The 22,896-nt window shown below is 35.3% G+C and overlaps 2 protein-coding genes across 2 annotated transcripts; one reads left to right on the top strand and one right to left on the bottom strand.

Annotated features, from left to right (window-relative positions):
* The first annotated feature begins 339 nt into the window (after nt 1-339).
* On the top strand, nt 340-9,960 carry LOC128244878 (protocadherin-1-like). Its single transcript, XM_052962985.1, has 7 exons — nt 340-472; nt 1,936-2,054; nt 4,174-4,319; nt 5,196-5,326; nt 6,987-7,070; nt 7,755-7,898; nt 8,224-9,960. Exons 1-7 carry the CDS (start codon nt 427-429, stop codon nt 8,361-8,363), a joined length of 810 nt encoding a protein of 269 aa, XP_052818945.1. The 5' UTR covers nt 340-426; the 3' UTR covers nt 8,364-9,960.
* A 3,348-nt stretch (nt 9,961-13,308) lies between these two features.
* Nucleotides 13,309-21,359, bottom strand: LOC128242349 (uncharacterized). The gene is made up of 3 exons (XM_052959464.1): nt 21,112-21,359; nt 19,093-19,258; nt 13,309-17,716 (listed from the first exon to the last, which is right to left on the bottom strand). Exons 1-3 carry the CDS (start codon nt 21,287-21,289, stop codon nt 17,401-17,403), a joined length of 660 nt encoding a protein of 219 aa, XP_052815424.1. The 5' UTR covers nt 21,290-21,359; the 3' UTR covers nt 13,309-17,400.
* Between the last annotated feature and the right edge of the window lie 1,537 nt (nt 21,360-22,896).

Raw genomic sequence — 22,896 nt, forward strand, 5'->3', positions numbered from 1 at the left:
GGTGGTGATGATGATGATGGTGGTGGTGGTGGTGGTGGTGATGATGATGATGGTGGTGGTGGTGATGATGATGATGGTGGAGATCGGAATGTAATCTGATTCTTTTTTCATGAGTTGTTGCATCGTTATATACTATACAAAGGCCGTTGTTGTTGCTGATAATGTTGCTGTTGGTTTTTATTTTGTTGTTGTTGTATTTGTTGTTGTTTTTGTTGTTGTTGTTGACTATCTCTCGTTAACTTAGCCTAATCAACAACAGCCACCTTTATTGCATCAGGAAACATGTTGGCTTATATCCTTTTTAAAGTGAAAGTTAATTGCCATATCCGTTTAATAAGTAATTATACCAGGATTTATGCTATCACGCGGACATGATTAACATTTCATTTATGCATACAATTTTAAAATAATTATTGAAAAATAACTATGATTCGTGTTGTTTCTATTGTTTTAATTTGGGCAAATTTCACAGGTAAGCAATTTTCACAGATTTTTAGTTTCCGTAATTATATATCTGGCTTATTATCTGCCCATCCTCAGCACACCCACGCATAACCTATATGATAAGTTATGATACGCTGGGGTCCCGAGGATGATATCTGCCGTACGTTTGCACGGGTAAATCAGCACTCGGACGTTTGCATTTCGAATGTTAAGCTGAGCGTGGAGGTGAATGACGAGCGAGGTCGACATTGGGACATTGTCATTTTGAATATGGAGCTGAACATCGAGGTGAATGACGAGTGGGGTCAACATTGGGACACTGTCATTTTAAAATGGAGCTGAACGTCGAGGTGAATGGCGAGCGAGGTCGACATTTGGACATTTTCATTTTGAATATGGAGCTGAACGTCGAGGTGAATGGCGAGTGAGGTCGACACTTGGGACACTGTCATTTTGAATATGGAGCTGAACGTCGAGGTGAAGGACGAGTGATGTCGACACTTGGGACACTGTCATTTTGAATATGGAGCTGAACGTCGAGGTGAAGGACGAGTGATGTCGACACTTGGGACACTGTCATTTTGAATATGGAGCTGAACGTCGAGGTGAATGGCGAGTGAGGTCGACACTTGGGACACTGTCATTTTGAATATGGAGCTGAACGTCGGTTGCTGATGGATGAGCACTCTTCACCCTTAAATCCGTCTGATATCGATCAGTTACAATAGAAAGCATACATATTATTAGCTAGTCTGTTTGTCGAAGAAAAACGTCGGTTTAAAATAGTATATTTAAAAGTCACATTGTTTTTAAACAAATACAAACAAAAATGCATAATTTGATGAACATTACGGGAAAACGTCAGTATTTTTACTATTTTTGGCTTAACTTGTTTGTCTTAATTTTATCTCAGGTATGAGGTCCACATCATTTTGTATTTAGTATATAAAAACAGCTTAATTAACTACTGACATGTGAAGATTGTCGGAGGTCATGACGGATAACAAGGGACAACTGATAAGCCCCGCCTAATCTGGACGCTGAATGGTCAGTCGTGTAGCGACCGGATAGTTTGGCTGACAGACCGCGTCATGTTTACTGTGATAACCTTGGTGTGGACGGGGTCGGCGTGGTAGTTCAAACCCTTTACCTTTGGCCATAACACTCAAACCACTAGCGATATTCAGCTGAAACTTGGTACACATTTCGCCGGAAACAATACATACACGTACAAGAAGCCGTTTAGCTCTTGATTAAAAAATGATCGAGTTATGCCTCATGTTGGAATGAAAACCCCCAAAACAAAACAACAACAACACTGCAATACAAGAGAGTTTGCTTGGCAGCGGATAGCGTGTTATTGGAAGATCTTTTAGTCTCATTAATAAAGAGATGAAGTGCGATATGAAATGTACAACACTTTATGGTTCTATAATTTGTTTTTTCTGAGTAATGAATTAAAAAATTATAAATAGTTCTTCTAATTAACAGGAGCTGTGGTTTCCAATTGGAACACACCCCTTCCTGGAACTGCAGGCAGAGGAAATGAATCTATAATATGGGCCGGTAGCGTTCTTGAACTCTCGTCTATCAATACCCACCTTTTCCAGGTACACCAATAATATATGAGGTCGCGTCCCCAGCCATCAAATGTTTGCGCTGAATGATAACTGTCGGGTCTTATGGTGTAAAACGAAAAAACACATTGCCCCCCTTCCCCTTAAACCCCGGCAAGGACCATCCTGGACTCCGTTACGGATATGTGGTCTTAGGCACTTGGCTGTCCAACCAGGGATCACAGAATCTAACCCAATCTGAAACCAGGAATCTTTGATTATTTCATATTGACACACATGGTACTACAGCGGTCACGTATCAAATACACATGTGTTGGGTTAATCTGAACACTATGTCCTAAACCACCCTCAGATATTTTAGATGACCAGTGTATACATGACCAAATATTATATTGCCTAGTAGCTCAGTAATACTTTAATATCGAGTAAGTTTGGCAACCGACCATATCTTATGCAAAGAAGAAAAATTCTGATCTGCAAGCAGTTAATTTGACAATATTTTAGAAGCGATTTTTTGGCGTTTTTTATTTATTGAAAAACATCATACAATAAACGTTATTTTTTCCTGTAATTAGATCATTATAACACTTTGTCTTGTTTTGATCACATTTACACCTCAACTTCCATTCCTTAAATGAACTGCCCTTCGGCAATTGTGGTTATCATCCGATGAAAGCAACATCTTCGGATATGGTCGGATCGCGAATCCCCGCATAACAATATACATGAAAATTGTTTATCTTGTAATTGTTTGTATTGTGTCAGCAGGTCCCTTTAACAATAAATAAACATTTTAGGATGTGTTCATTTATGATATGTTAAATGTAGTGTTGCCATAAGTGTTTAAATTCTACGTTTTAAAGTGATTTCAAGTGGTTGATCTTTTCAAGAGTTATTGTGACGTCATCTGATAAAATGTTTCCGGTTACAGTCGGGTCGTTCTACATTCGGAACTCCTCGGCAATTTTTTTCAAAAACAACCTCGGATGTATGCCGGTACATCTGTTGAAGTAGTCCGTATTTTTTTTAATAAAAGCATTAATTAAATGTAGTGTTTAAGAGTTGTATTCATTGCTCTCAGTTTAAATTGATTGCCAGTGAAGTGTATTATTGCAAACATAATTACGATTCCCAAGAGTTAAGTCATAAATTTTAACTACTAAATAAGATAACTACGCGATCTATTTGCAGCGGACTTAAACGTACCACTTTTTAAGTATGTAAACCGTCCATATACATCCGAGGTTGTTTTTGAAAAAATGGCCGAGGAGCTCCGAATGGTCGTTCTATTTACCGAATGAGTGAGAAAGGCTGACTGTAAGGTTTTCTTAGACGAACTGAAGTATTTTATTTAACATTTATTGAATGAAATAATGAACTATTGGTGTAAATAAGTCCCTAGGACTCCACACACTTTGACCAGCCCAATTGCGTCTTATACTCCGACAATGACATTGATCAATCCCGCAATTCATTCCTTAAATAAATGTCAAATAAGTTAAACATAATGCACACATTTCAAAAAAAAAGTTTGTGCATCAAACTTTAGTATGCACCTTTAAATGAAAAAGTGGCAATATATTTTAATAGTTGTGTTTTAAAATGTGGCGGCCATCTTGGAAGTCAATGAAACGATGATGCGAAATGATAGCCCTCACTTTGCATCGCTGTTCTTTTAACAAATTCAGAAGCAACCTTTCATGCACACATAATACCCACTACCACCCCTTCTCGAAAACAAGGAATTCCGAATGACAGCCTCAGTTGTATGCCGGTACATCAGAAGCAGTAGTTCATAAAAAAATAAATACTAGTTTTAGTTAATTGTAGTTTTCTTTAACGTGTATTGTGTATTACTATGTCTAAATTGATCGCCATTAAAGTGTATTATTGCATAAATAATAAAAAATTCAAAGTGTAACTGCTTAATTAAAATTACTCGGCGATCTATTTGCAGCGTAGTTAAATATTAAGATTTCTGACACTGTAAACCGTCCACATACATCCGAGTTGTTTTCGATGGAAAACGGTCAAGGGGTTCCGAATGTGCCTATGTTTCTCTCCATTCGGAGCTCCTCGGCCATTTTTAGTTGTTTTCGAAAAAAAATGGCCAAAGAGTTCAGAATGTGTCCATGTTGCTCACGTGTTTCAGTGCAATGTGACCGTGGAAGGAACGGCGACGTACAGACTTCTTAACGACAGTGATGGAAGATTTCGTATAAATTCAACCACCGGAAGCGTATTTACGCATGCGCTTTTGGATTATGAGCAGACCCCAACACTGCAAATAATAATTGAGTACATTTTGTTCCTGTTAATACAGTGAATAATGTGATTCATACAACATCGTTATTAATAGTTTGACCTTTCAGTAATAGTTCCAATGTCACTTATTGCGCTCATTAAGGTATCCAGTTATCTCACTTACATAAATGACGCTATCCGACTGGTCTAGAGCGATCACGTGGTAATGGGTGAAATCCATACACCCATAGTAGTTTTATATGACCTTGATCACTTTATATTTTTAGTAAACAATTACTAATTAAAGGTACTCGGTGGGGTAAAGTCGTTACACTGCAAGCAGCTCCGGGTGTATTACATATACAACCTCATTTGTTTAAAACATAGAAGTTGTATATGCAATATTGCACGGGCTACTTACTCTGTAATGCACCAGTCACTTGTAACTACGGCCCCCAGGTCAGGGGGTATACCTGGGATAGCGAAGGAAATGGGCCGTGTCTTTACCTTCCAGGTGGCCCCGCAGTGCCGGGGGAATGCGATGGTTTTGTTTTAGCGCCGAAAATTGCGGGGAATAGGTCTAACCTAGGATGTCTCCGGAGTTCGGGGGCATTTTGCGGGGATTTTACCAGCAGTTTGTCCCCGCAGGGCGGGAATTTTAACCGGGATTGGCTGGACCGAAAGTCAAAGTCCCCGTCATTCTCCGGACCTGGGGGCCGTGGTTAAAATTGACTGGTGCATAAACACTACTATGACTCAGGCTTTATATCACCACATTTTACAAGAATGCGCCGTACACAAAATATTGGCGCGTCGTGGTTATATTTTTGTTTCAGTATCTCTGAAAGTACAAATGTATTTTGTTATTAACCGTTCCCGATTTCAGCAATGTAGTTCCACCTCTACCTAATATTGATATATTTTACACAGAGCAACGGACAGTCAGGACAGCGGACGCGGCACCGCAACCGTAACGGTTAAAGTGCAAGACCTCAACGACAACTCGCCAATGTTTACATCATCGGTGTACAACGTCAGCGTCTCAGACGGCGCAAAGGCCGGTATGACATTTTATGACAATGTTGATTTATATTTATATAACAAACATTTACTACAGTCGAACCCCGTTGCTTCGAATTCGTTGGCTCGAATTACTCGTTGGCTCGAACTAGATGTTAAGGACCGATTGCTTTATTCTGAGGGTAAAATGTCCCGCTTGGCTCGATTTTTCCGAGGCTCGAGGTATTTTCGCTGGTCCCTTGGAGTTGGAATCAACAGGGTTCGACTGTATAATTATGCTTTCAGGAGGTTTAAAGAGATCCATCTGCTTAATGAAAATAAAATGAAAGTTCACTTTTTAAAACTGTGATCATAATTATTTAGTTAAAATAATCACTATTTTGACATTTTAGCCCGCCCGCAGGTCAAAATCAAACATCAGCGTGCAAAGGCTTATGATAAAAAAGAGAATTTACCAAGGGGAAATAACTCTAATCGATGGAATATCTTGCTAAAACAAACAATGATCCTCATCGTCATATTCTAGCAATGAATTTTGATTTAACTGATCACATGACGTCGATTGAGTTTTCTGAATTGAATTTCTTAAAGTTAAAATATACTTCAAATTTTAGCTAATGTGCCTTTAAAGAGACTCGGCCACATTTTGTTTAAACTTGGTTGGAATTGAGTTATTCCACGTACCTAATGCACCAGTCAATTGTAACCACGCCCCTTCCCCCCAGGTCCGGAGAATAGCGGGGACTCTGACTTTCGTTCCAGCCAAGCCCGGTTAAAATCATCATCCTGCGGGAGAAAACTTCTGGTAAAGTCCCCGCCAAATGCCCCCGCACTCCATTGACCCAAGGTAAGCCCCTTCCCCGCTATTTTTGGCGCAAAGAAAAAACCACCGCATTCACCCGGCACTGCGGGTTCACATGAAAGGTAAAAACACGGCCCATTTCTCCGGCTGTCGCCGGTTTACCCACGGACCTTGGGGGGGGGGGGCGTGGTTACAATTGACTGGAAACTCACTGGAACAGCATTTCATTTATCTAAGCCTGGAAAGGTAACATTTTCAATCACTCTGGCAACGATTTTTGGCAAAATAGAGCAGTTTCTGTCTTATTTTTAAGAATTAACAATATACATTGTAAATGTAAAATTCTAATTTGATATTTGACCTTATATAACGTTCACCATTTCAGACTACGGTTATTTCCAAAATACAATGTAATTAATATGGTTATTGAAGTGTCTGTTTCCTATCATCCATGCGTCAAACTGTAAAATGTTTCTACATAAGTGTTTGGTAATTAACATGCGCAATGTCTGTTTATTTAAAGATGCACTCTTTCTCCCAAATAAGATTTACCACAATTATTAAAATTGTTTTTATATTCCAAAAAGGATGAATGAATATCGATAACAATGATTCTTATGAAGGATACCGAGTTAAATTTGAAAGAAAGGTGCAGAAAACATGGTATTTCTATCTTATAAAAAGAAAGTTGATCACAGTAAATCATTTAGCACTCACCAATCAATTAATATTGTTTTGCGTTTATAGCTATTAAATACACTGTTATAATCTTGTTATCAGTAAATAATATTTTCCATAAATGCATTATTTAGTACGAAGTTAAAGATTTATCACTCAAAAATTATGTTTGTTATGCATATGTGTATGTATTGAATTTTAATAAAGAGTGTCACTTTAAGGTACGACTGTCCACCACTTCTCTGCATTAGACCGCGATGGCCCCGGACCGAACAGTCACATTACGTACAAGATCAAAAGCCAAGGTATTTTAGAAATTCCAGATTCTTTAGTTCTAAAAATCAAGAACAAAATTTCGAAGTTTTCCTTGAGAGAATCTTAGGGCCGTTGCAGGTGACCTTTGAAGGCAGATTTGACTGTATACTTGATCAAACACATCGATATGTTTTACATAATTAGACCTAAGGTCACTTGAAGAAACATAAATGTATATATTTATTTCGTCTATTTTGTTCGGAAAATGTATGGATCTTGGTATCTGTCGCCATATTGTACAATATTTGGCCATATGGGTCTATGACCTTCTGTTAAACAAACCGGTCCGTTCTTGTCTGTTCTTGTCGATTCATGACTTCCTATAAAAAGGAAAACAGTTAATTTTTCATGCCGTTTGACCTGTCAAGTTGGAATACCTCGGCCATTTTCCATCGGTATCCGACAATACAATCGTAACAACTCGGCCATCTACGCCTAGCTTCCGTTTTATAATGGCTGAGGTGTTCCGATTGCCGACAATTGTTCACTGGTCTTTCCCCAACCTCGGTCAAAATAGTTCTGACTTTTGACCGACCAAGCATTAAATGTACATATGAAAATGAAATTACCATGTAAAGTGCTTTTTTATTCTTATTTCCATGAGAAAGTTAAACAATACTTGCTCTGTTGTTTTGTCTACCGCATTTTTGTTTTTGTATGTTTTTAATTTCAAGATACATCCGGGAATGGAACATTTGTGATCAACAGCACAACAGGTGTACTTTCTGTGGCCAATAACAAAACCATCAACCGGGCTGAAAAGTCTGAATATAAGTTTGACGTCATTGCCATGGATGCCGGCGTGCCATCAAACTCCGGTAAGTTGATATAAAGTATGCGGTTACTCATCAACGAAAATGCTAACAATTTCTGATCCAAAATGGTGCATTTCGGGCGTATTGTATTAAAATAAAAAGTCAACTTGGGCGATTTAAGAGGAGGGGAGGGGGGGGGGGACAAAATATGCTTTTACAATGAAATCTTGTTAGTATTTTATAAACAAAGAGAGGCGATCGCTTTCTGAACACGATTCTTGTGGGAGGGGGGGGGGGACAAAATATGCTTTTACAATGAAATCTTGTTAGTATTTTATAAACAAAGAGAGGCGATCGCTTTCTGAACACGATTCTTGTGATCTTTCAGGGACGGCCATGGTAACAATACACGTGGTTGGTGAGACAAAGGAGAAAACCAGCAAAGCCCCGAACAGTTTGAGGATGATGTGGACTACATGCGTTATCACGGTGATCTTAGCCAGGGGCGTATCCAGAATGCGCCACTAGAAAAAGCATAACTTCGAGGCGTAAATTTCGACATGCGCCTTTGCCCCTTGATCCGAAATGCATATTTAAATATTAGTAAGGGGTAAACCCATCGCAATCTGCAAGCTTTAGCATCTATTTTTCTATCTATTTATGTCCGTTTCGGGTAACCCGACCCTACCTATAAAAATGCGCCGACCCTAACTATTTTTTTTTCGTTTCTGAGCAAAAAAATATTCGTTAGTAAATAGAAGTTACGAAGGGCGGATAAATGCAGATTTTCACAGAATTATTGTTAATATGATAAAACAAAGTCAGGCAATGACAGTAATGTAGGAAAGACTGCCATGTGCAAGAAAACACTCTGAACTTACGACAGATTTTGAAAAAAAATAATAAAAAAATCCCTACCTACCCTACCTAGAAATTTTGGGAAGGTTACCCTAAACAAACATTTTTTGTTTGGCCTTATATACAATTTACTGGGGGAAAGGGATGGCGGCACGCGAATTCGGTCAAGCAGTTTTTCTCAATGATTGCCATCCTGAAAGAAATATAATGTTCGAACATTTCTTGATATGTTTTACTTAGATACTTCTTCATTTTATTATATTTATGTTTGCTGGTGCCCATGTCTACAGACTATGTTAAAGTATCCCTGGAGGGATCATTCCCACAACGTCCTGGTTTTGGGACAGATCTTAATACCATTACAATTTGTACACTCTGAACGAGTTTGTATCGAGTATTAATTAATATTAAGTTACGGATATGAAACTTCTCTCTTGAGGGTCGATTTATTTTCTGGAAAACATAAATGTTCTTATATTCGAAAAATGTTCACTAGTTCCTCTTTTTTTTTTAGATATTAATAACTTTTTTGGTGATATACATTTGCGTTCCTATCCTGTGGCCGAGGTACGCTTCCCCATCTTCTGTATATGGCCAACATTGAACTCGAACATCTCGTGAAGAAAATTAATATGTTTGGTTTGTTAAACTGTAGATATAGTCACTAGGTCGATGTTTAACAAGGTTTTTGAAAGATGCATTCCATTTTATTTGTTGTTGTTGTTTTTTTGTTGTTTTTTTTATTTCAAAATCTAAAAACTCGTGAAAAAACAAAGTTTGTTTTTTTATACTGTAGATATTGAAGATGAATTTCATTTTATGTGTGTATTGTTTTGTTTTTATTATTAAAAATCTAAAAACGGGTGAAGAAAAAATATTGTTTGATTGTATTTGATTAATATACAGTAACTGTAGATATTGAAAATGAGTTCCATTTGAGGAGTGTTTGTCCATGTTAGTTTCTATATTGATTGAAAAGTAAATGACAATAATGAAATATTTGAACTTCCAATATATGAGAAAAAGCCCTGTTAATTAACAATACCTTATTTACATGAGAGAAAAAATGTTTAACCTCCAAGTAATACAATTTCAAATTATGCATGTATGTTGTTAACTAACTATATATGAACACTTTTGTATGATATCCTGTAATATTTGTTTATGTTAAACTAGTGTTTATACGTTGACAAAACATATATGAAAACATGTTTGTATGTAAGACAATGTTCATTGAAAGAAAAAGTCTAAATAAATCTGTCTGTTACTCTTTGTTATGTTTTTCATGTCCTGATTTTTCACAGTACATGTATGCTTTAAATAAATGGATAATGAGAGGTCCTACAAGTGTGGTCTTGTAAGGGGGAAACCGGCGTACCCGGAGAAAACCCACTTGTCCGGTTTAGTAACCACCAATCAAATTCACATGCCTAAAACCGGAAATCAAACGCGGTGGCCTCAAGGTGAGGGCGGTAACCATTGCGCTAACCGGACAACCCGTCCATATGCTTTAAAGGTAATGCGGATATTTAATTTTATTGTGTGTATCCCGCAAACAAAAAGAGGCCAATGAGGGCCATTGCTCAACTGGCATGGCTTGTTTGGTGATTTTCTATCAAGAGCATGTAGGTATGGGTTATAGGTAACATACTTACAGTTCACTTGGAACATTTCGTGTAATAAATGGGCGCCGCCATAACCTTCAAATGATGCCTGGGCGGATCTTCTTGGTTTTTCGAAAGTAATCGGAGTCTCATTGATGTTTAACAGAACAGAACAGAACAGAACATAATTTATTACACGTAAACTATACAGTTTTTTTTGTGTTTCATATACATATTAAATATATTACAAATACAATTATACAATGTAGTGTGAACTATTAAATAAATATCATCATATGGAACAATCATTTTCAATATATAATTGAACAAAAATTAATTTGGTGAAGATCGAATGAGAAATAGATGTTCAATTGTGTTCACAAGCCGTAGTGTAGCTATGTTCGACTATTTTCGAAACCGTGATTAAGACGATATCTAACTACTGCATAAGGTTATTTAAGACCGGGTAGTAAATGGACGCTTTTTGTGTTCACAAACTCATTTACAGCAACCTTAACAAACTTCAAGTGCCATAATCCAGAAATGCCTTGGTGGATCATGCTGGTTTCAAGTAACCGAGGTTGCATCAATATTCAACTTCTGTCCGAGTTTGCTGAGGATTGGATAAGAAATGGAGGCTGTACTTTGTGAACAAGGCGTATTATACCAATGTTAACAATTTCAAGAGTCATAACCCAGTAATTCATGGGCGGCTCTGTTTTTGACAAGAACCCTGATTAAGTCAATATCTAATTATTGTATGTTATGTGAGGGCACACTTTTACTTAGACTGTTGATTATGACCTTTGTCCTACTGACCTTAAAATTAACAGAGATCATCTACTAGACATGAGCAACCTACTGTGCACTTCTCCTAAGTCAAACCGTTCTCAAGTTTTACTACGAGTATTGACTGTGAATTTTACATTTGAGCAACTTACCTAAACAAGAGGCTCACGAGGACCCATGCTCTACTGACCTGACTTGTTTGGTAATGTACTGAACTTAGATTCAAAGGGAAGTAATCACTGAACCATGTTTTACAAAGAGGAAAGGAAAAAACACTCCTACAATAATACACAACTCCGTGTACAAAGTTGTCTCCCGTAGAAAATATTTTTTTCTATTGCTGAAGCATTTCAAGGGCCATAATTCAGTCATGCATGGGCGATTCTTGCTGGTTTAAAAAAGTCCCGAGCTCTAATGAATATGCTGTAGAAGTCAAATTGTAATACAATCAAAACTGAAGACTACATCGCGTTCACAGGCTATTGTTTACATATAGACGACGGACATCTAGGCCAGACGAGCGTTAAGCAATAAGGGTCACCTACTGGTCATGGGAAACCTACCACTGAAATTTTATGAAACTAGGTCGAACCAATATAGAATTAGGTCTTTTTCTAAGACCTATGACCTTGACATTGATCTTTGACCTTTGACACGAACAAAAGGGACATCTACTAGTCAAGGGCAACCAACCACTGAAGTTTCGAGGGTCTAGGTCAAGTCATTTTCGAGCTTTGTGTGGATAAAACTTTCTTCAAAAAATTGGATGTGATCTTGACCTACTGTCCTATAAAACAATATGGGTCATCTACAAGACAGTGGCAACATACCACTGGAGTTTAAGAGTCCTAAGGCAATCCTTTATCGAGTAATAGTTCGGACAAACTGTTCACAAGTGTTGCCTGTGACCTTTCCCTACCGACCTACACATTAGGAGTCATCTAGTCGTCCAATGCAACCTACTACTGAAGTTTCACGAGTGTAGGCCAAACAGTTCTCGAGCCGTTGAACTAATGAAGCATATAGCGTTAGGTAAAAAAAAGATTCCTGTCAAATGACTGTACGACAAGACTTTAAATTTTACGTTTATAAAATCCTTACAATATGGCCCAGACAAACTCTGGTTTTCAAAAACAGATAAGGTGAGTTTCAGGGGAGATTTCTAAAGAATGCCGGGCAGGACCACGGTTCTTTGATCATGCACTTTCTTTTATTGCCATTTACCAACATTTCAAGTTTAATTTCAATCCATTTCGAATTTTCCAAAATATGGCCCGGACAAGTATCCATTTTCGAAAATATCAGGTTAAGGGGAGATACCTTATATATGCAGGGCAGAGTTATGGTTTTTGTGCACTTTCTCTCAATGCCATTTATCTATATGCCATGTTATATTTCTCTCACATCAGTAGTTTTGAAGTAATTGCCCTGACAAGCACCAACAATGAAAACATGGTTAAGGAAAGATAACTAAAAAAAATATGCATGCTAGGATTATGGTTCTAGTGCACTGCAAAAAGTCTTTTTTAGTTATAAAAAAGGTTGAGAAATTTACATGTACAGTTTGTGTACATACACTACGCTATCCAGGCATGTGCTTCAGCCAGGATTGGAAAAGGGCAGGGTGCCAGGTCAGAAAGGGCACATCTGATGCCCAATGAATGAGCCTTTATGGGGCACAATCCATATTGTATATGTATTGTAACTACTTTCAATACTTAGTGTGTTATGCAAACCTAAGCTGCTTTTTTAATTGTCAACATTATGTATATTTATTTTTAAACTTATTTCTGAAAAATGGCCTGACAGTATGTCAAATAAATCAAAATGATCAAATACTAGTCTAGTTATTGATCATGATATCAAAGAGGGCTCTGTTAAACTAAAGGGCATAGTAAAAGGCAGCAGGGTGCTCGCCTGCCTAATAGGGCTGAGGCCCAGCTGGAGCACTGTCATACATGTATGTGGACATTGTACATGCTTAGAATTACATTTACGTAACACAAGGTAAGTTTTTTGTGCTAACAGGGAGTCTGTACAAGTACCAAGTTTAGGTATAAATTCCACAACTATTAAATTCAAATGCTTCCTGTATGCAACTTTCATTTACAAGTTTAAGCGTTCCGTGTTTCACACTCTATTGTCAATATTGTATTATCATGAACTCTTTTCCAACCAATAACAGTTTTATTTATATTTCGACAAAAATAAAAACACTTGCAGAAAAATGCAGATTTATTCCATGCATATCGAACAAACATTTCCCCAAAACAGTCTTAACAATATTTACAGTAGAAATAAAACATTTACTCAAAGGATAAAAATCAAATGCATATCACCCAAATGGCTTTAAACTAACTACATAAACTGGCATATATTTTCTCTGAAAAAGCAAAGGTTTTCCAGAAACAAATTAAACACGGTATGAAAAACAGAAAATTGGAGCCTAAATAGAAAAGTGCTGATATAGTACAAAGCCTTTATAGCGAGAATTTCGTATCAGATAGAAAGTTAGGTACAAGAAGTTGCTTATATTAAAGCAGAACAAAAATGAACTAAGAAAAATTAACAGTTATGGGAGTTACTTTTTTTTCTGATTCCTAGTTACATTAATATGAACATACATAATGTTTATCAGCAAATGTCTCTGTTAAGAATATTTGAAACATCACTCAAAGTTTCTTTTTTTCACTTGTATAACAGAGTGTGATGAATTCCATTCTATTCTAACCCAACAATTTAACAGAACTACAATATTATTGTCACAGGTGCAGTTATAGTCTGAGTAAATGGTGGGAAATCATTCTTAAATATCTTACATTGGTTAAACGATTGTTAGTATGTTTTTAAAAAAAATTAAATGATGTGTTTGATGCGACGCAGTTAATCCTTGAAAAATTTAGTTGTCAACATTTTATTGCATAAGCTTCCCACTCACTGGGCCAGCCACTGTTTAAATCTAACACTTCACCTGATAAAAATCAATAACTGCTGATTAACTGAAAAAAATAATTGGAAAACTTGAAAATACCTTCCCATATATATGGATTAACCAGGCCTGAACATTTAACATTACTGTCGATAGCAAGCTTATTCGTATATCAGGGGCAGTTTACATAAAGTATCTTAAGTTATTTTTTAACTTGTGTTGATTTCTTGATAAAATTTTGTGGTGGACAAAACGGAATGTTTAATTGTTTTTGGCATAAAGAATGTTCAATTTTAAATAAAATGCAATAAAAATATTGTATACCAGAAATTAAATATTGTATACCAGAAATTAAATATTGTATACCAAAAATTAAATATTGTATAACAGAAATTATTAAGTTTTTGTATCTTTTGACCAATGAGATACTTAAATCTGGAAAGTGACTGAAGTTTGGAAACAACTAAGATGCTTTATAAATACGAGCCCCGATATTAAGTCAATTTTGCAGGTTTTGTCATCGAATGTTTAACAATTATCATTTTATTCAATTTAAAGTACTTGTTTTATTTATTGATTATATGTCATAAGAAATTTATAAAAAGAATTTTTACTAAATCTACTCAACAAATTCACAATGCAACTTTTAAGCACATGATAACATGATTAGTCCTGTACAAAAACTACAGTCTAATGCCACTAGATTCTACTTATCACAAACATATATACATGCAAAAATATACTGATTACTTAGCTTACACATTTACAAGACTTCAAAAAGAGCCCACCCCCAAAAAATATTTTTAAACATTAAACTAATTACATTTTTATTATTTTTAATTCCTTTGAGCAAAAACTAAAAAGCAAATGGCAGGTACTCAGGTACAAAATTTTGGAAGTCTTTACCTACAAATGTTAGTTTTTCAATAGCTTCCTAAGTTTGTGACAAAATAGAACATTTTTGTCATATTTTAAGACCACAATTTATAAAAGAGCACTAATTTAAACTTTCAATGTTTTATTATCGTCAGCTCATTTGTTTTTTAAAGTTCGACCCTATAAAATGTGAACGAGCCATTTCAGTGCATAATTATTAGTTTATTACTGATACTAAAGTAATCAATTTATATACATGTAACAAAGTAATCTACATGAATATTGCATTAAATGAACATTGAACACATTTTGTATCAAACTGTACACTGTTAAATGTACAGTCATCTATTTGAACACATTATTTTGAAAGCAAATTCACTTGAAAGTAAACCTTCACATATTGCTAAAAAAAGAATCACGAGACGGCTATAAATTAATTACTAGATTTTCATCCCCGCTTGTGTTTTCCTTTTTTCTGCCGTTTATAAATTTGATTGACTTAATTAAAATGTTGAACTAGGTCTCCATTTGTGTATCTGTCCTGAAGTGTCTTGGAACAGCGTTTATTCATACCTACAGAGTCGATGTTTAACATTCACATGTAAGAAAGGAGAGCTGTTATGATCGTGTTCTTGGTACATGTATATAGTCCCTTATACAAAATAAAAGAGCATGAACACATGTTCAACTGTGAAACGGTCATCCAAGAAAAATGAAAAATAAAGTCACCTCACGCCCCTGATTTAGAAAAAAAAATCGGATGAAAATCTAGCAAATGATTTATATTGGCCAAAAGCATGATGTTTACTATTACTTTAGTAATCAATTTATATAACTAAGTAATCTACATGTACATTGTATTTAATGATTATTGAACACCTTTTGTATGATAATTGAACACATTTTGCATGATTATTGAACACATTTTGCACGATTATTGAACACATTTTGCACGATTATTGAACACATTTTGTACGATTATTGAACACATTTTGTACCAAACTGTTTTCTGTTAAATGTAAATTGATCTATTTGAACACATTCTTCTGAAAGCAAATTCACTTGATAATAACATTGCATACATCATAAAAAATCTCATTAAAAGGTGTCTTCCCTCTAAACCTTTCAAAGAATTAGATTTTAATCCAAATTTTGAACAAATAATAAAAATTAATTGCACATAACACATCGCATACTACTATAAACAGGTCAATATCAGTATAAAAAACAATCTACATGGAGGGCTGCAAAAACTATTACCGGTAGACCTGTTATAAATTGTAAATTGATATTTTTCAGAACTAATGATGCAACTAAGAGATTGTTAAACATTATTGAAATAAAGTAATTTAACTTACTTTTCGGTATAAACCCTTAACCGCACTGGCAGTAAGTCTTGTTTTTAAGTAGATTTTCGTAAATCCAAGCCTAAAAGCTCAATTATTCAATAGCATGACTACATACATGCATCACATAGCAAAATAGAGAAATTTCTGTCACATTTTAAATTATTATAATTTTTGATCAAGTGTAAACTTTTTACAATGTTTGATCATTGAAACAAGTGGTTTTTTTCAAATTTCAAAAGAAATAAATGATTTTTAACATTAGAGCATTATTTTGAAATCTTGAAAATGTTTTATCATTGACACAAGCGTTTTCTTCCCATTCTCATATTTTTGTTTTAACATTTGACCTTCTAGAACATGAAAGAGTCTCTTTTATTGACAGTGTTATTAATTATTAACCGAAAGTAATGATACTGCTTTTTAGATTATAAGAATATGAAATATATTGCAATATAATTCTGAAATAACCTATCGAGTCAATAAAAAATTATGCTTTAGCTAAACTTGTTTTTTTGTCACAATTCACTTTTTAGAATTAACAAATTGACAGACAGCACTACAGCATAAACAAATTAGCACAATTTTCTTTCTATACAGAAATGATCAAACAATACATCTAGTTACAGTTAAACAAAGGCTGAACATGTCATAAACTCTAAACAGGTATTTACATTTTATACAGGAGTACCTAAAATGCATAGGATGGCGCTAAACACAACACGAACAATCACATTATCAAATGTAAGGCAATTATTTGGCCCCGGAAAACATATATATACAGATCATTGATCTCGTACCATATTTAAAAGTCTACCAATTATAATGTAGGTATAAAACTTATAAAAAGCAAGGCCACTTGTGACTTAAAAAAATTCAAAAAAATCAGAATGGAGCATTTTCAATACTGATTACCGGTAATAAGACCTTTTTTTCGACTATATGAACAACTTTTTTCCTTTTTAATGAAACTATACAGGTTAAATTTTAAAAACAAATCTTGGAAACTTAAAATAGCTAAACACATTTAACAAATTCAAAATTATATTTTTGTATTTCACCTTTTAACAAAATAGCACTAAGTGTCAGATCAATGAGTAACAAAACAACATAACAGCATATAAAAAAATACACTAATACTAAAGATACAAAAACAAAACCATTTATTCTAGCAACAGACGCCGTCTTCGTCTTGCAGTGCGCTGAATTTTCATATGCGAAGCCTTACGCTTGTCTTTCCTAGGAGCACCGGGACAAACAAGTTTAGGTTCCATTTCACGGAGTGGGGTAACGGGATAAGGGTCGGGCGGGGTCTCTTTTTCAAACTTTGACGGTGTGGTTGGGTACTGGTAAGGCCCAGGTCGGCCATTTTTCTTTGGTGTTGTGTGCAGTCTTGAAGTCATTGGTATGTCTGAGTTTGACGTTGATGTCTGCCCATTTTCATGAGAGTTTGGTGATGTCACTAGCAGATCACAAAGCCTGGGAAATAAAGGAATATTGAAATCATAAGTATTAAAGTCAAACAGTCCAGAGTTTAAAGAGTCCAAAAAAGATAAAAGAATGTCGTCAAGGTTGTTTCTGTAAGAATACCCTAAATCATTATACATGTTTCAATTTTTGAAAATAAAATTTGGAATTTAATTTTCACATTTGGGAATAAAAGTATGTGTTTTTAGTTTTATCAAAAGGATTTTGCCCCCAAATTGGTCAGAAAAATAATCAATAGCCGAAAGAGTCAGTACCAATTAATATCTTTTATTGACTACTATCGTCAAAATATGATTGTATGCTGTTTAATTTAACATTTAGATGGCAAAGCATATCCATATACACGGCTACTGAATGCCAGGTCCGCCACTTATCGGTGGTGCAAAGAAAACAAGCTATCAACATATCCATGGTGCAGCTGTGCCTTGTGTTTACTTGAACTTCGTCACACATGAGTATGATATATTTTATTTGATGATTTTATAAGACATATTTTGAATATCACAGAATGTGGTACCGTGTAAAAACATCTTTACTGAAGGTTGGCACCGATTTTTTTTCGATATTGTGCAAACAGTGGTGTCAGCTTTTCTCCTGAATCAGACTTGTGCATATTTTGAGATCTGCTAGCATTTAAAGTACATTTGCTTGTTTACACACATTGTAAGAACATTTTGGCCCATGCAAATATGACTCTTATGTATCATGCTTACACTTATGCCAGAACACAAACAAACTTGTAAGCACTTCTTAAAAGGTGAACATGCAAATATTTACAAAACCGCTGTTGCTCTAGTGATGGCATTGTGGAGTATGTTAAAATTAATGAGAGTAAGCGAGAACCCTCATATTCAGTGTGTGTATACCACGTGATAAATTGCGTCATAAATGATACGTCGGAAAGCAATATTTTGCTTCGATTGAAGACTTAAAACAATGATAACTTTTCTTTTCTTTACCATTTTAAATGACACATAGCGCAGTCAATATAATGCAGCTTACGGAGCCCCGCCTTCGGTATTTTACCAAATTTTGATTGAGAGTTTAGTTTTTTATAACACTTCGACAAACCTTTTCACGATACGGCCGTCTGACAGAGCACTGTCAAAACATTGTTTGGGAAACAGGTTTGTCAAAGTGTTTGATGAAACTAATCACCTTATCAAACTCCGGTTATAAAACAAAGGTGGGGCTCTTTAAGCTGCATAGACTGACTTTTGTTTCATTTAAAATGGTGAAGTAAGCGAAAAGTTATCTTTGATTTAAGTCTTTATTTTAAGCAAAATATTGCCTTCCGACGTAGCATAAATGATGTAATTTATTACGTGGTATACACACACTGATATTGATTCACAAGGAAAGCCTACCTTTCTGCATCCTCCTGGGACACCCCCAGATAGTGGGAATATAGGATGAGGGCAGCTTGGATGGCAAGAACACGCTCATGGTTTTTATCGCCAGGAAACAGGTCCCAGTACACAGAGTGTTCCCACAGATGCTTTATGAAGCAGACCTTGCTCTTGTACAGCTTTCCTGAAAATAGATGTAAGACATTGACAACCTTCTTGTAAGTTTCAGCTCCATTCCCAACCATAAAAAGTATGTTTTCCCTAAGTAGTTTAGGCGAAAAATCTGTCCAAAATAACCCAGATATAGGGAATACTTGGTTATTGCAGTGGATGGAGGAAGTTTATGTGGCATTTTAAATCCATTGCAGCTGGGGTAACTGCACATGTACATAATGTAAATTTTCTGACTGATTTTCTTTGCCAGTGTCTTTATCTTGCAGAGAGGTGGAATTTTCTGGGAGAGTTGTTGTTGTCAGTAACTATTGTTCGTGACTTATTGATAAGTTTATAATGCTGTTTTTGTGCTTTTCCTCTGACATTCAGAATAGAAAAGACTTTGTTTTATGATCACGTGGCCAACTGACTGCAGATAAAGATCACATAGTCTTCTATCCTAATAAACTAAAATGTACACAGCACCTTGTTATTGGACCAATTTGTATGCAAGTGACAGGAAAAAAAGTATTTATTTCACACAACAATTCAAATGATATTCGCCAACCAATTATTGATCAGTTGGTATCAAAGTGAAAAATTGTCACTAGCATACTGGTTTGCTACTTTGCATATTAATAAAATCATTAAAGCTTTAATGCCAACTTTACATGCCCTTTACATAAAAAATATATGTCACACTTTTACAGTAAATTATTAACACACTCTCCAAATTTCTACTTTTTCACCACTATATATAAAAGTCCGAAAAAAGGTGACTCTTGGATTTCAACGTCAAATGGTATTAGTTATGTTTTGATTTTAGAAAGAAAAAAAATGTTCCCAAGATGCTTCATTGGCAAAGTCAGTGTAATACCTTTGCAGTCTACAGATGTTTTCTTATAAAATAGCAATGAAAACAGAACTGGCTAAGGTTACAAATCCGAACACTTTTTGAGGTTTTTCACAATTATCTTAGAGAGTTTTTGTTGTAGTTAGTTAAAAGTGTGTATGAAAAATCTTTGGTTAATGTGACAACAAATGTCAAAGTACAGATTCATGATCTCATCAATTTTATGTCAATAATCTTTCATTTTATGGACAGTAAATCACCCTTAAATTTAAGCTATGGAGGGCACAAATACCGAACACTTGCAAAGCAAAAATACATGGTCTTACAATTATAATTAATAAGTATGCTATATTAAATTGTTTCTGATGTTTTTCAAAACATGCAATTGAAATGTTAAGTGCGATTTCCATTTAAAAATATCTTGAATGTTGGTCAACATAACTGCAAAACCTAAAGATGGATGTGCGCCCTCTGACCTCATACCCCCATGTGCAACATTTTGATCTTTAAGCATATAAACATTGAATGGCAAGTGTGACCAAGGCAAGCCTCTGTATTGATCTAGATCATCGAATAACCGATCACAGTAAACAAACATGTGTTTTATCCGGTGTTCGGGATTTGTGTCATGTTTGGAAATGTACCATCAACCAGTACAGTGAGTTTGAAACTGATCCATCCAGATATTACGTAATGCAAAGTTCTATTACTGTAGTGGTGGTGACAGTTCAATAATGACTCACAACATCAAAATGAAAAATATCCTTGAAATATTCATCTAAATTAAGTTTAATTTATCACAAACTAAAGCAAATAATCGAAGATCCGTGCTAACTTATATACAAAGCTTATGCCATGGCATTTGTAATATTTACAGTATTCCTATGCAATGAACAAAAGAAATACAATCTATGCAACATAATTTCGCGACAAGTAAAATCAAGTATTTTTTAGTCTTAAATACAAGACAACTTGTGCAATTGCTCATAATAAGTGTATCTAACCACACTGACACAAAAACATACACTTACCACACATGCTACAGTTGATTCCTCCTTCATAACCAGTGTAAGCACTGAGCACGTCCAGAACACCCCGAAGTTCGAGAGTTCTTGCACCTTCCCCGTCGTAGTTTCGCCCTGCAGTTTGATGAACACGCCTTGGTCGGCTAGAAAAGTCCACAATATTTGATTTGTCAAGCATTGCCATCGCGATTGTTCATCAGAAATATGGAATTATTGGTATTTAATTGACAATTATGACACCGCGTGCTACTCCATCGACGAAAATAATAACAAAGTCACGTGACAGGGTTAAACGCAGGTTAATGGTCGCTTTGACCAATCGGAAAGGCGATATGCCTTTCATCTTACCGCCAATTTGATCATGTGATTTTTCCGCGCGAAAGGCAATACACAATTTTCCCGCTCGAGATAAAAATAGATGTTACGTAAGGATTGTGTATTGCTTCGGCATTTTCCGGTATAATACGTGATGTTGTGTAAATATTGTACAGTCAGTCAGTCCATTAAGGCACACTCGCGACCAACCACGCACGCATCCTCTACACTTAAACTATCAATCGTCCTAATCATCGATCAATCCATCAACTATTCAATCAATCAATCAAGTAATTAACCAGTCAACTAACTATAAAGTCATTCAAGCCATGGGAATCAATCAATCGATCAATAAATAAATAAATAAATAAATAAATAAATAAATAAATAAATAAATAAATAAATAAATAAATAAATACATAAATACATAAATAAAAATATAATAAATAAATAAATAAATAAATAAATAAATAAATAAATAAATAAATAAATAAATAAATAAATAAATAAATAAATAAATAAATTTAATTAACAATCAGTCAATTAATCAATCATCCATCAAATTAATACAGATCGATCAATCATCAATCAATGCATTAGTCCAATAAATATTTTATATTCACTGGGAGTAGGATTCCCAGATATTCATTAATATGAAATAAATAAATTAACTAGATAATTATAAGATGTAGCTTAACGAGCTTTTGACATTCGCCCCTCCCTCAGAATCGAAATTCTAATGAGTACTATCCTAAGAGAATTCTTAAGATTTCTTTTCCGAAATGGTACATTTTAAACGTAATTTATTACTTTTGTCTCCGTAAATGACATAAAAAGAAAAATTGAACGGTTTTAGGGGTTTAGGTTGGGGTATTGTGTTTGTGTGGAGTGGAGAGGGGCGGGTGTGTGCCCCAAATTGATCCGCTTGGGAGAACAACATGCGTAACATTTCAGTTACGGAGGTATAACTGTATTGTTGTTGTTTTTAATATCAGAGGGCTATTTTAATGAATGTACGAGATAGCGGGCTGCTGGGGGGGGGGGGGGGGGACAGGTACCTGTTATCGTCTTTTATGCGATTTGGGATCAATGATGTGATATTTGTGTGTCCAAAATGTACAATTAATCTAAGACCCCAGGGAAACATGTTGTGCCATCTACATCTCGGCTCTGGATGAGGGGCGCACGCCAAAATGTTGCGCCCCTATAAGTTACGCCCTCCTTTTGGCGTCCATTCCTGGACCAAACACAGTATATCGTATACATGTAAGCATTGAAGCACATGGCTGTTTTTTGCATATGCATTCTTCTTTTTAAATCAAATTATTATTTTTAACATTATTCATGGATCAAAAGCGAGACACTCAGTTTTTTATCAAAGGGAAATAACTACAACTGATTTTAAAAAGGAACTTGAAAAGTGAACGTTTTTATTCTTAAGTTTGCACATTCGGAACTCCTCGGCCATTTTTATCG

This window comes from Mya arenaria, chromosome 8 (genome assembly GCF_026914265.1).
Source record: "Mya arenaria isolate MELC-2E11 chromosome 8, ASM2691426v1".
Lineage (NCBI taxonomy): Eukaryota > Metazoa > Mollusca > Bivalvia > Myida > Myidae > Mya > Mya arenaria.

What these genes read in the sequence shown, in the direction of transcription:
- LOC128244878 (XM_052962985.1), top strand. Translation starts at nt 427, where the DNA reads ATGATTCGTGTTGTTTCTATTGTTTTAATTTGGGCAAATTTCACAG. An exon ending in AATTTGGGCAAATTTCACAG is followed by an intron (nt 473 to 1,935) that starts GTAAGCAATTTT and finishes TCTAATTAACAG; the next exon opens with GAGCTGTGGTTTCCAATTGG. An exon ending in ACACTGCAAATAATAATTGA is followed by an intron (nt 4,320 to 5,195) that starts GTACATTTTGTT and finishes TATTTTACACAG; the next exon opens with AGCAACGGACAGTCAGGACA.
- LOC128242349 (XM_052959464.1), bottom strand. Translation starts at nt 21,289, where the DNA reads ATGGCAATGCTTGACAAATCAAATATTGTGGACTTTTCTAGCCGACCA. An exon ending in AATCAACTGTAGCATGTGTG is followed by an intron (nt 19,259 to 21,111) that starts GTAAGTGTATGT and finishes ATCTATTTTCAG; the next exon opens with GAAAGCTGTACAAGAGCAAG. An exon ending in TCCCAGGAGGATGCAGAAAG is followed by an intron (nt 17,717 to 19,092) that starts GTAGGCTTTCCT and finishes TTTATTTCCCAG; the next exon opens with GCTTTGTGATCTGCTAGTGA.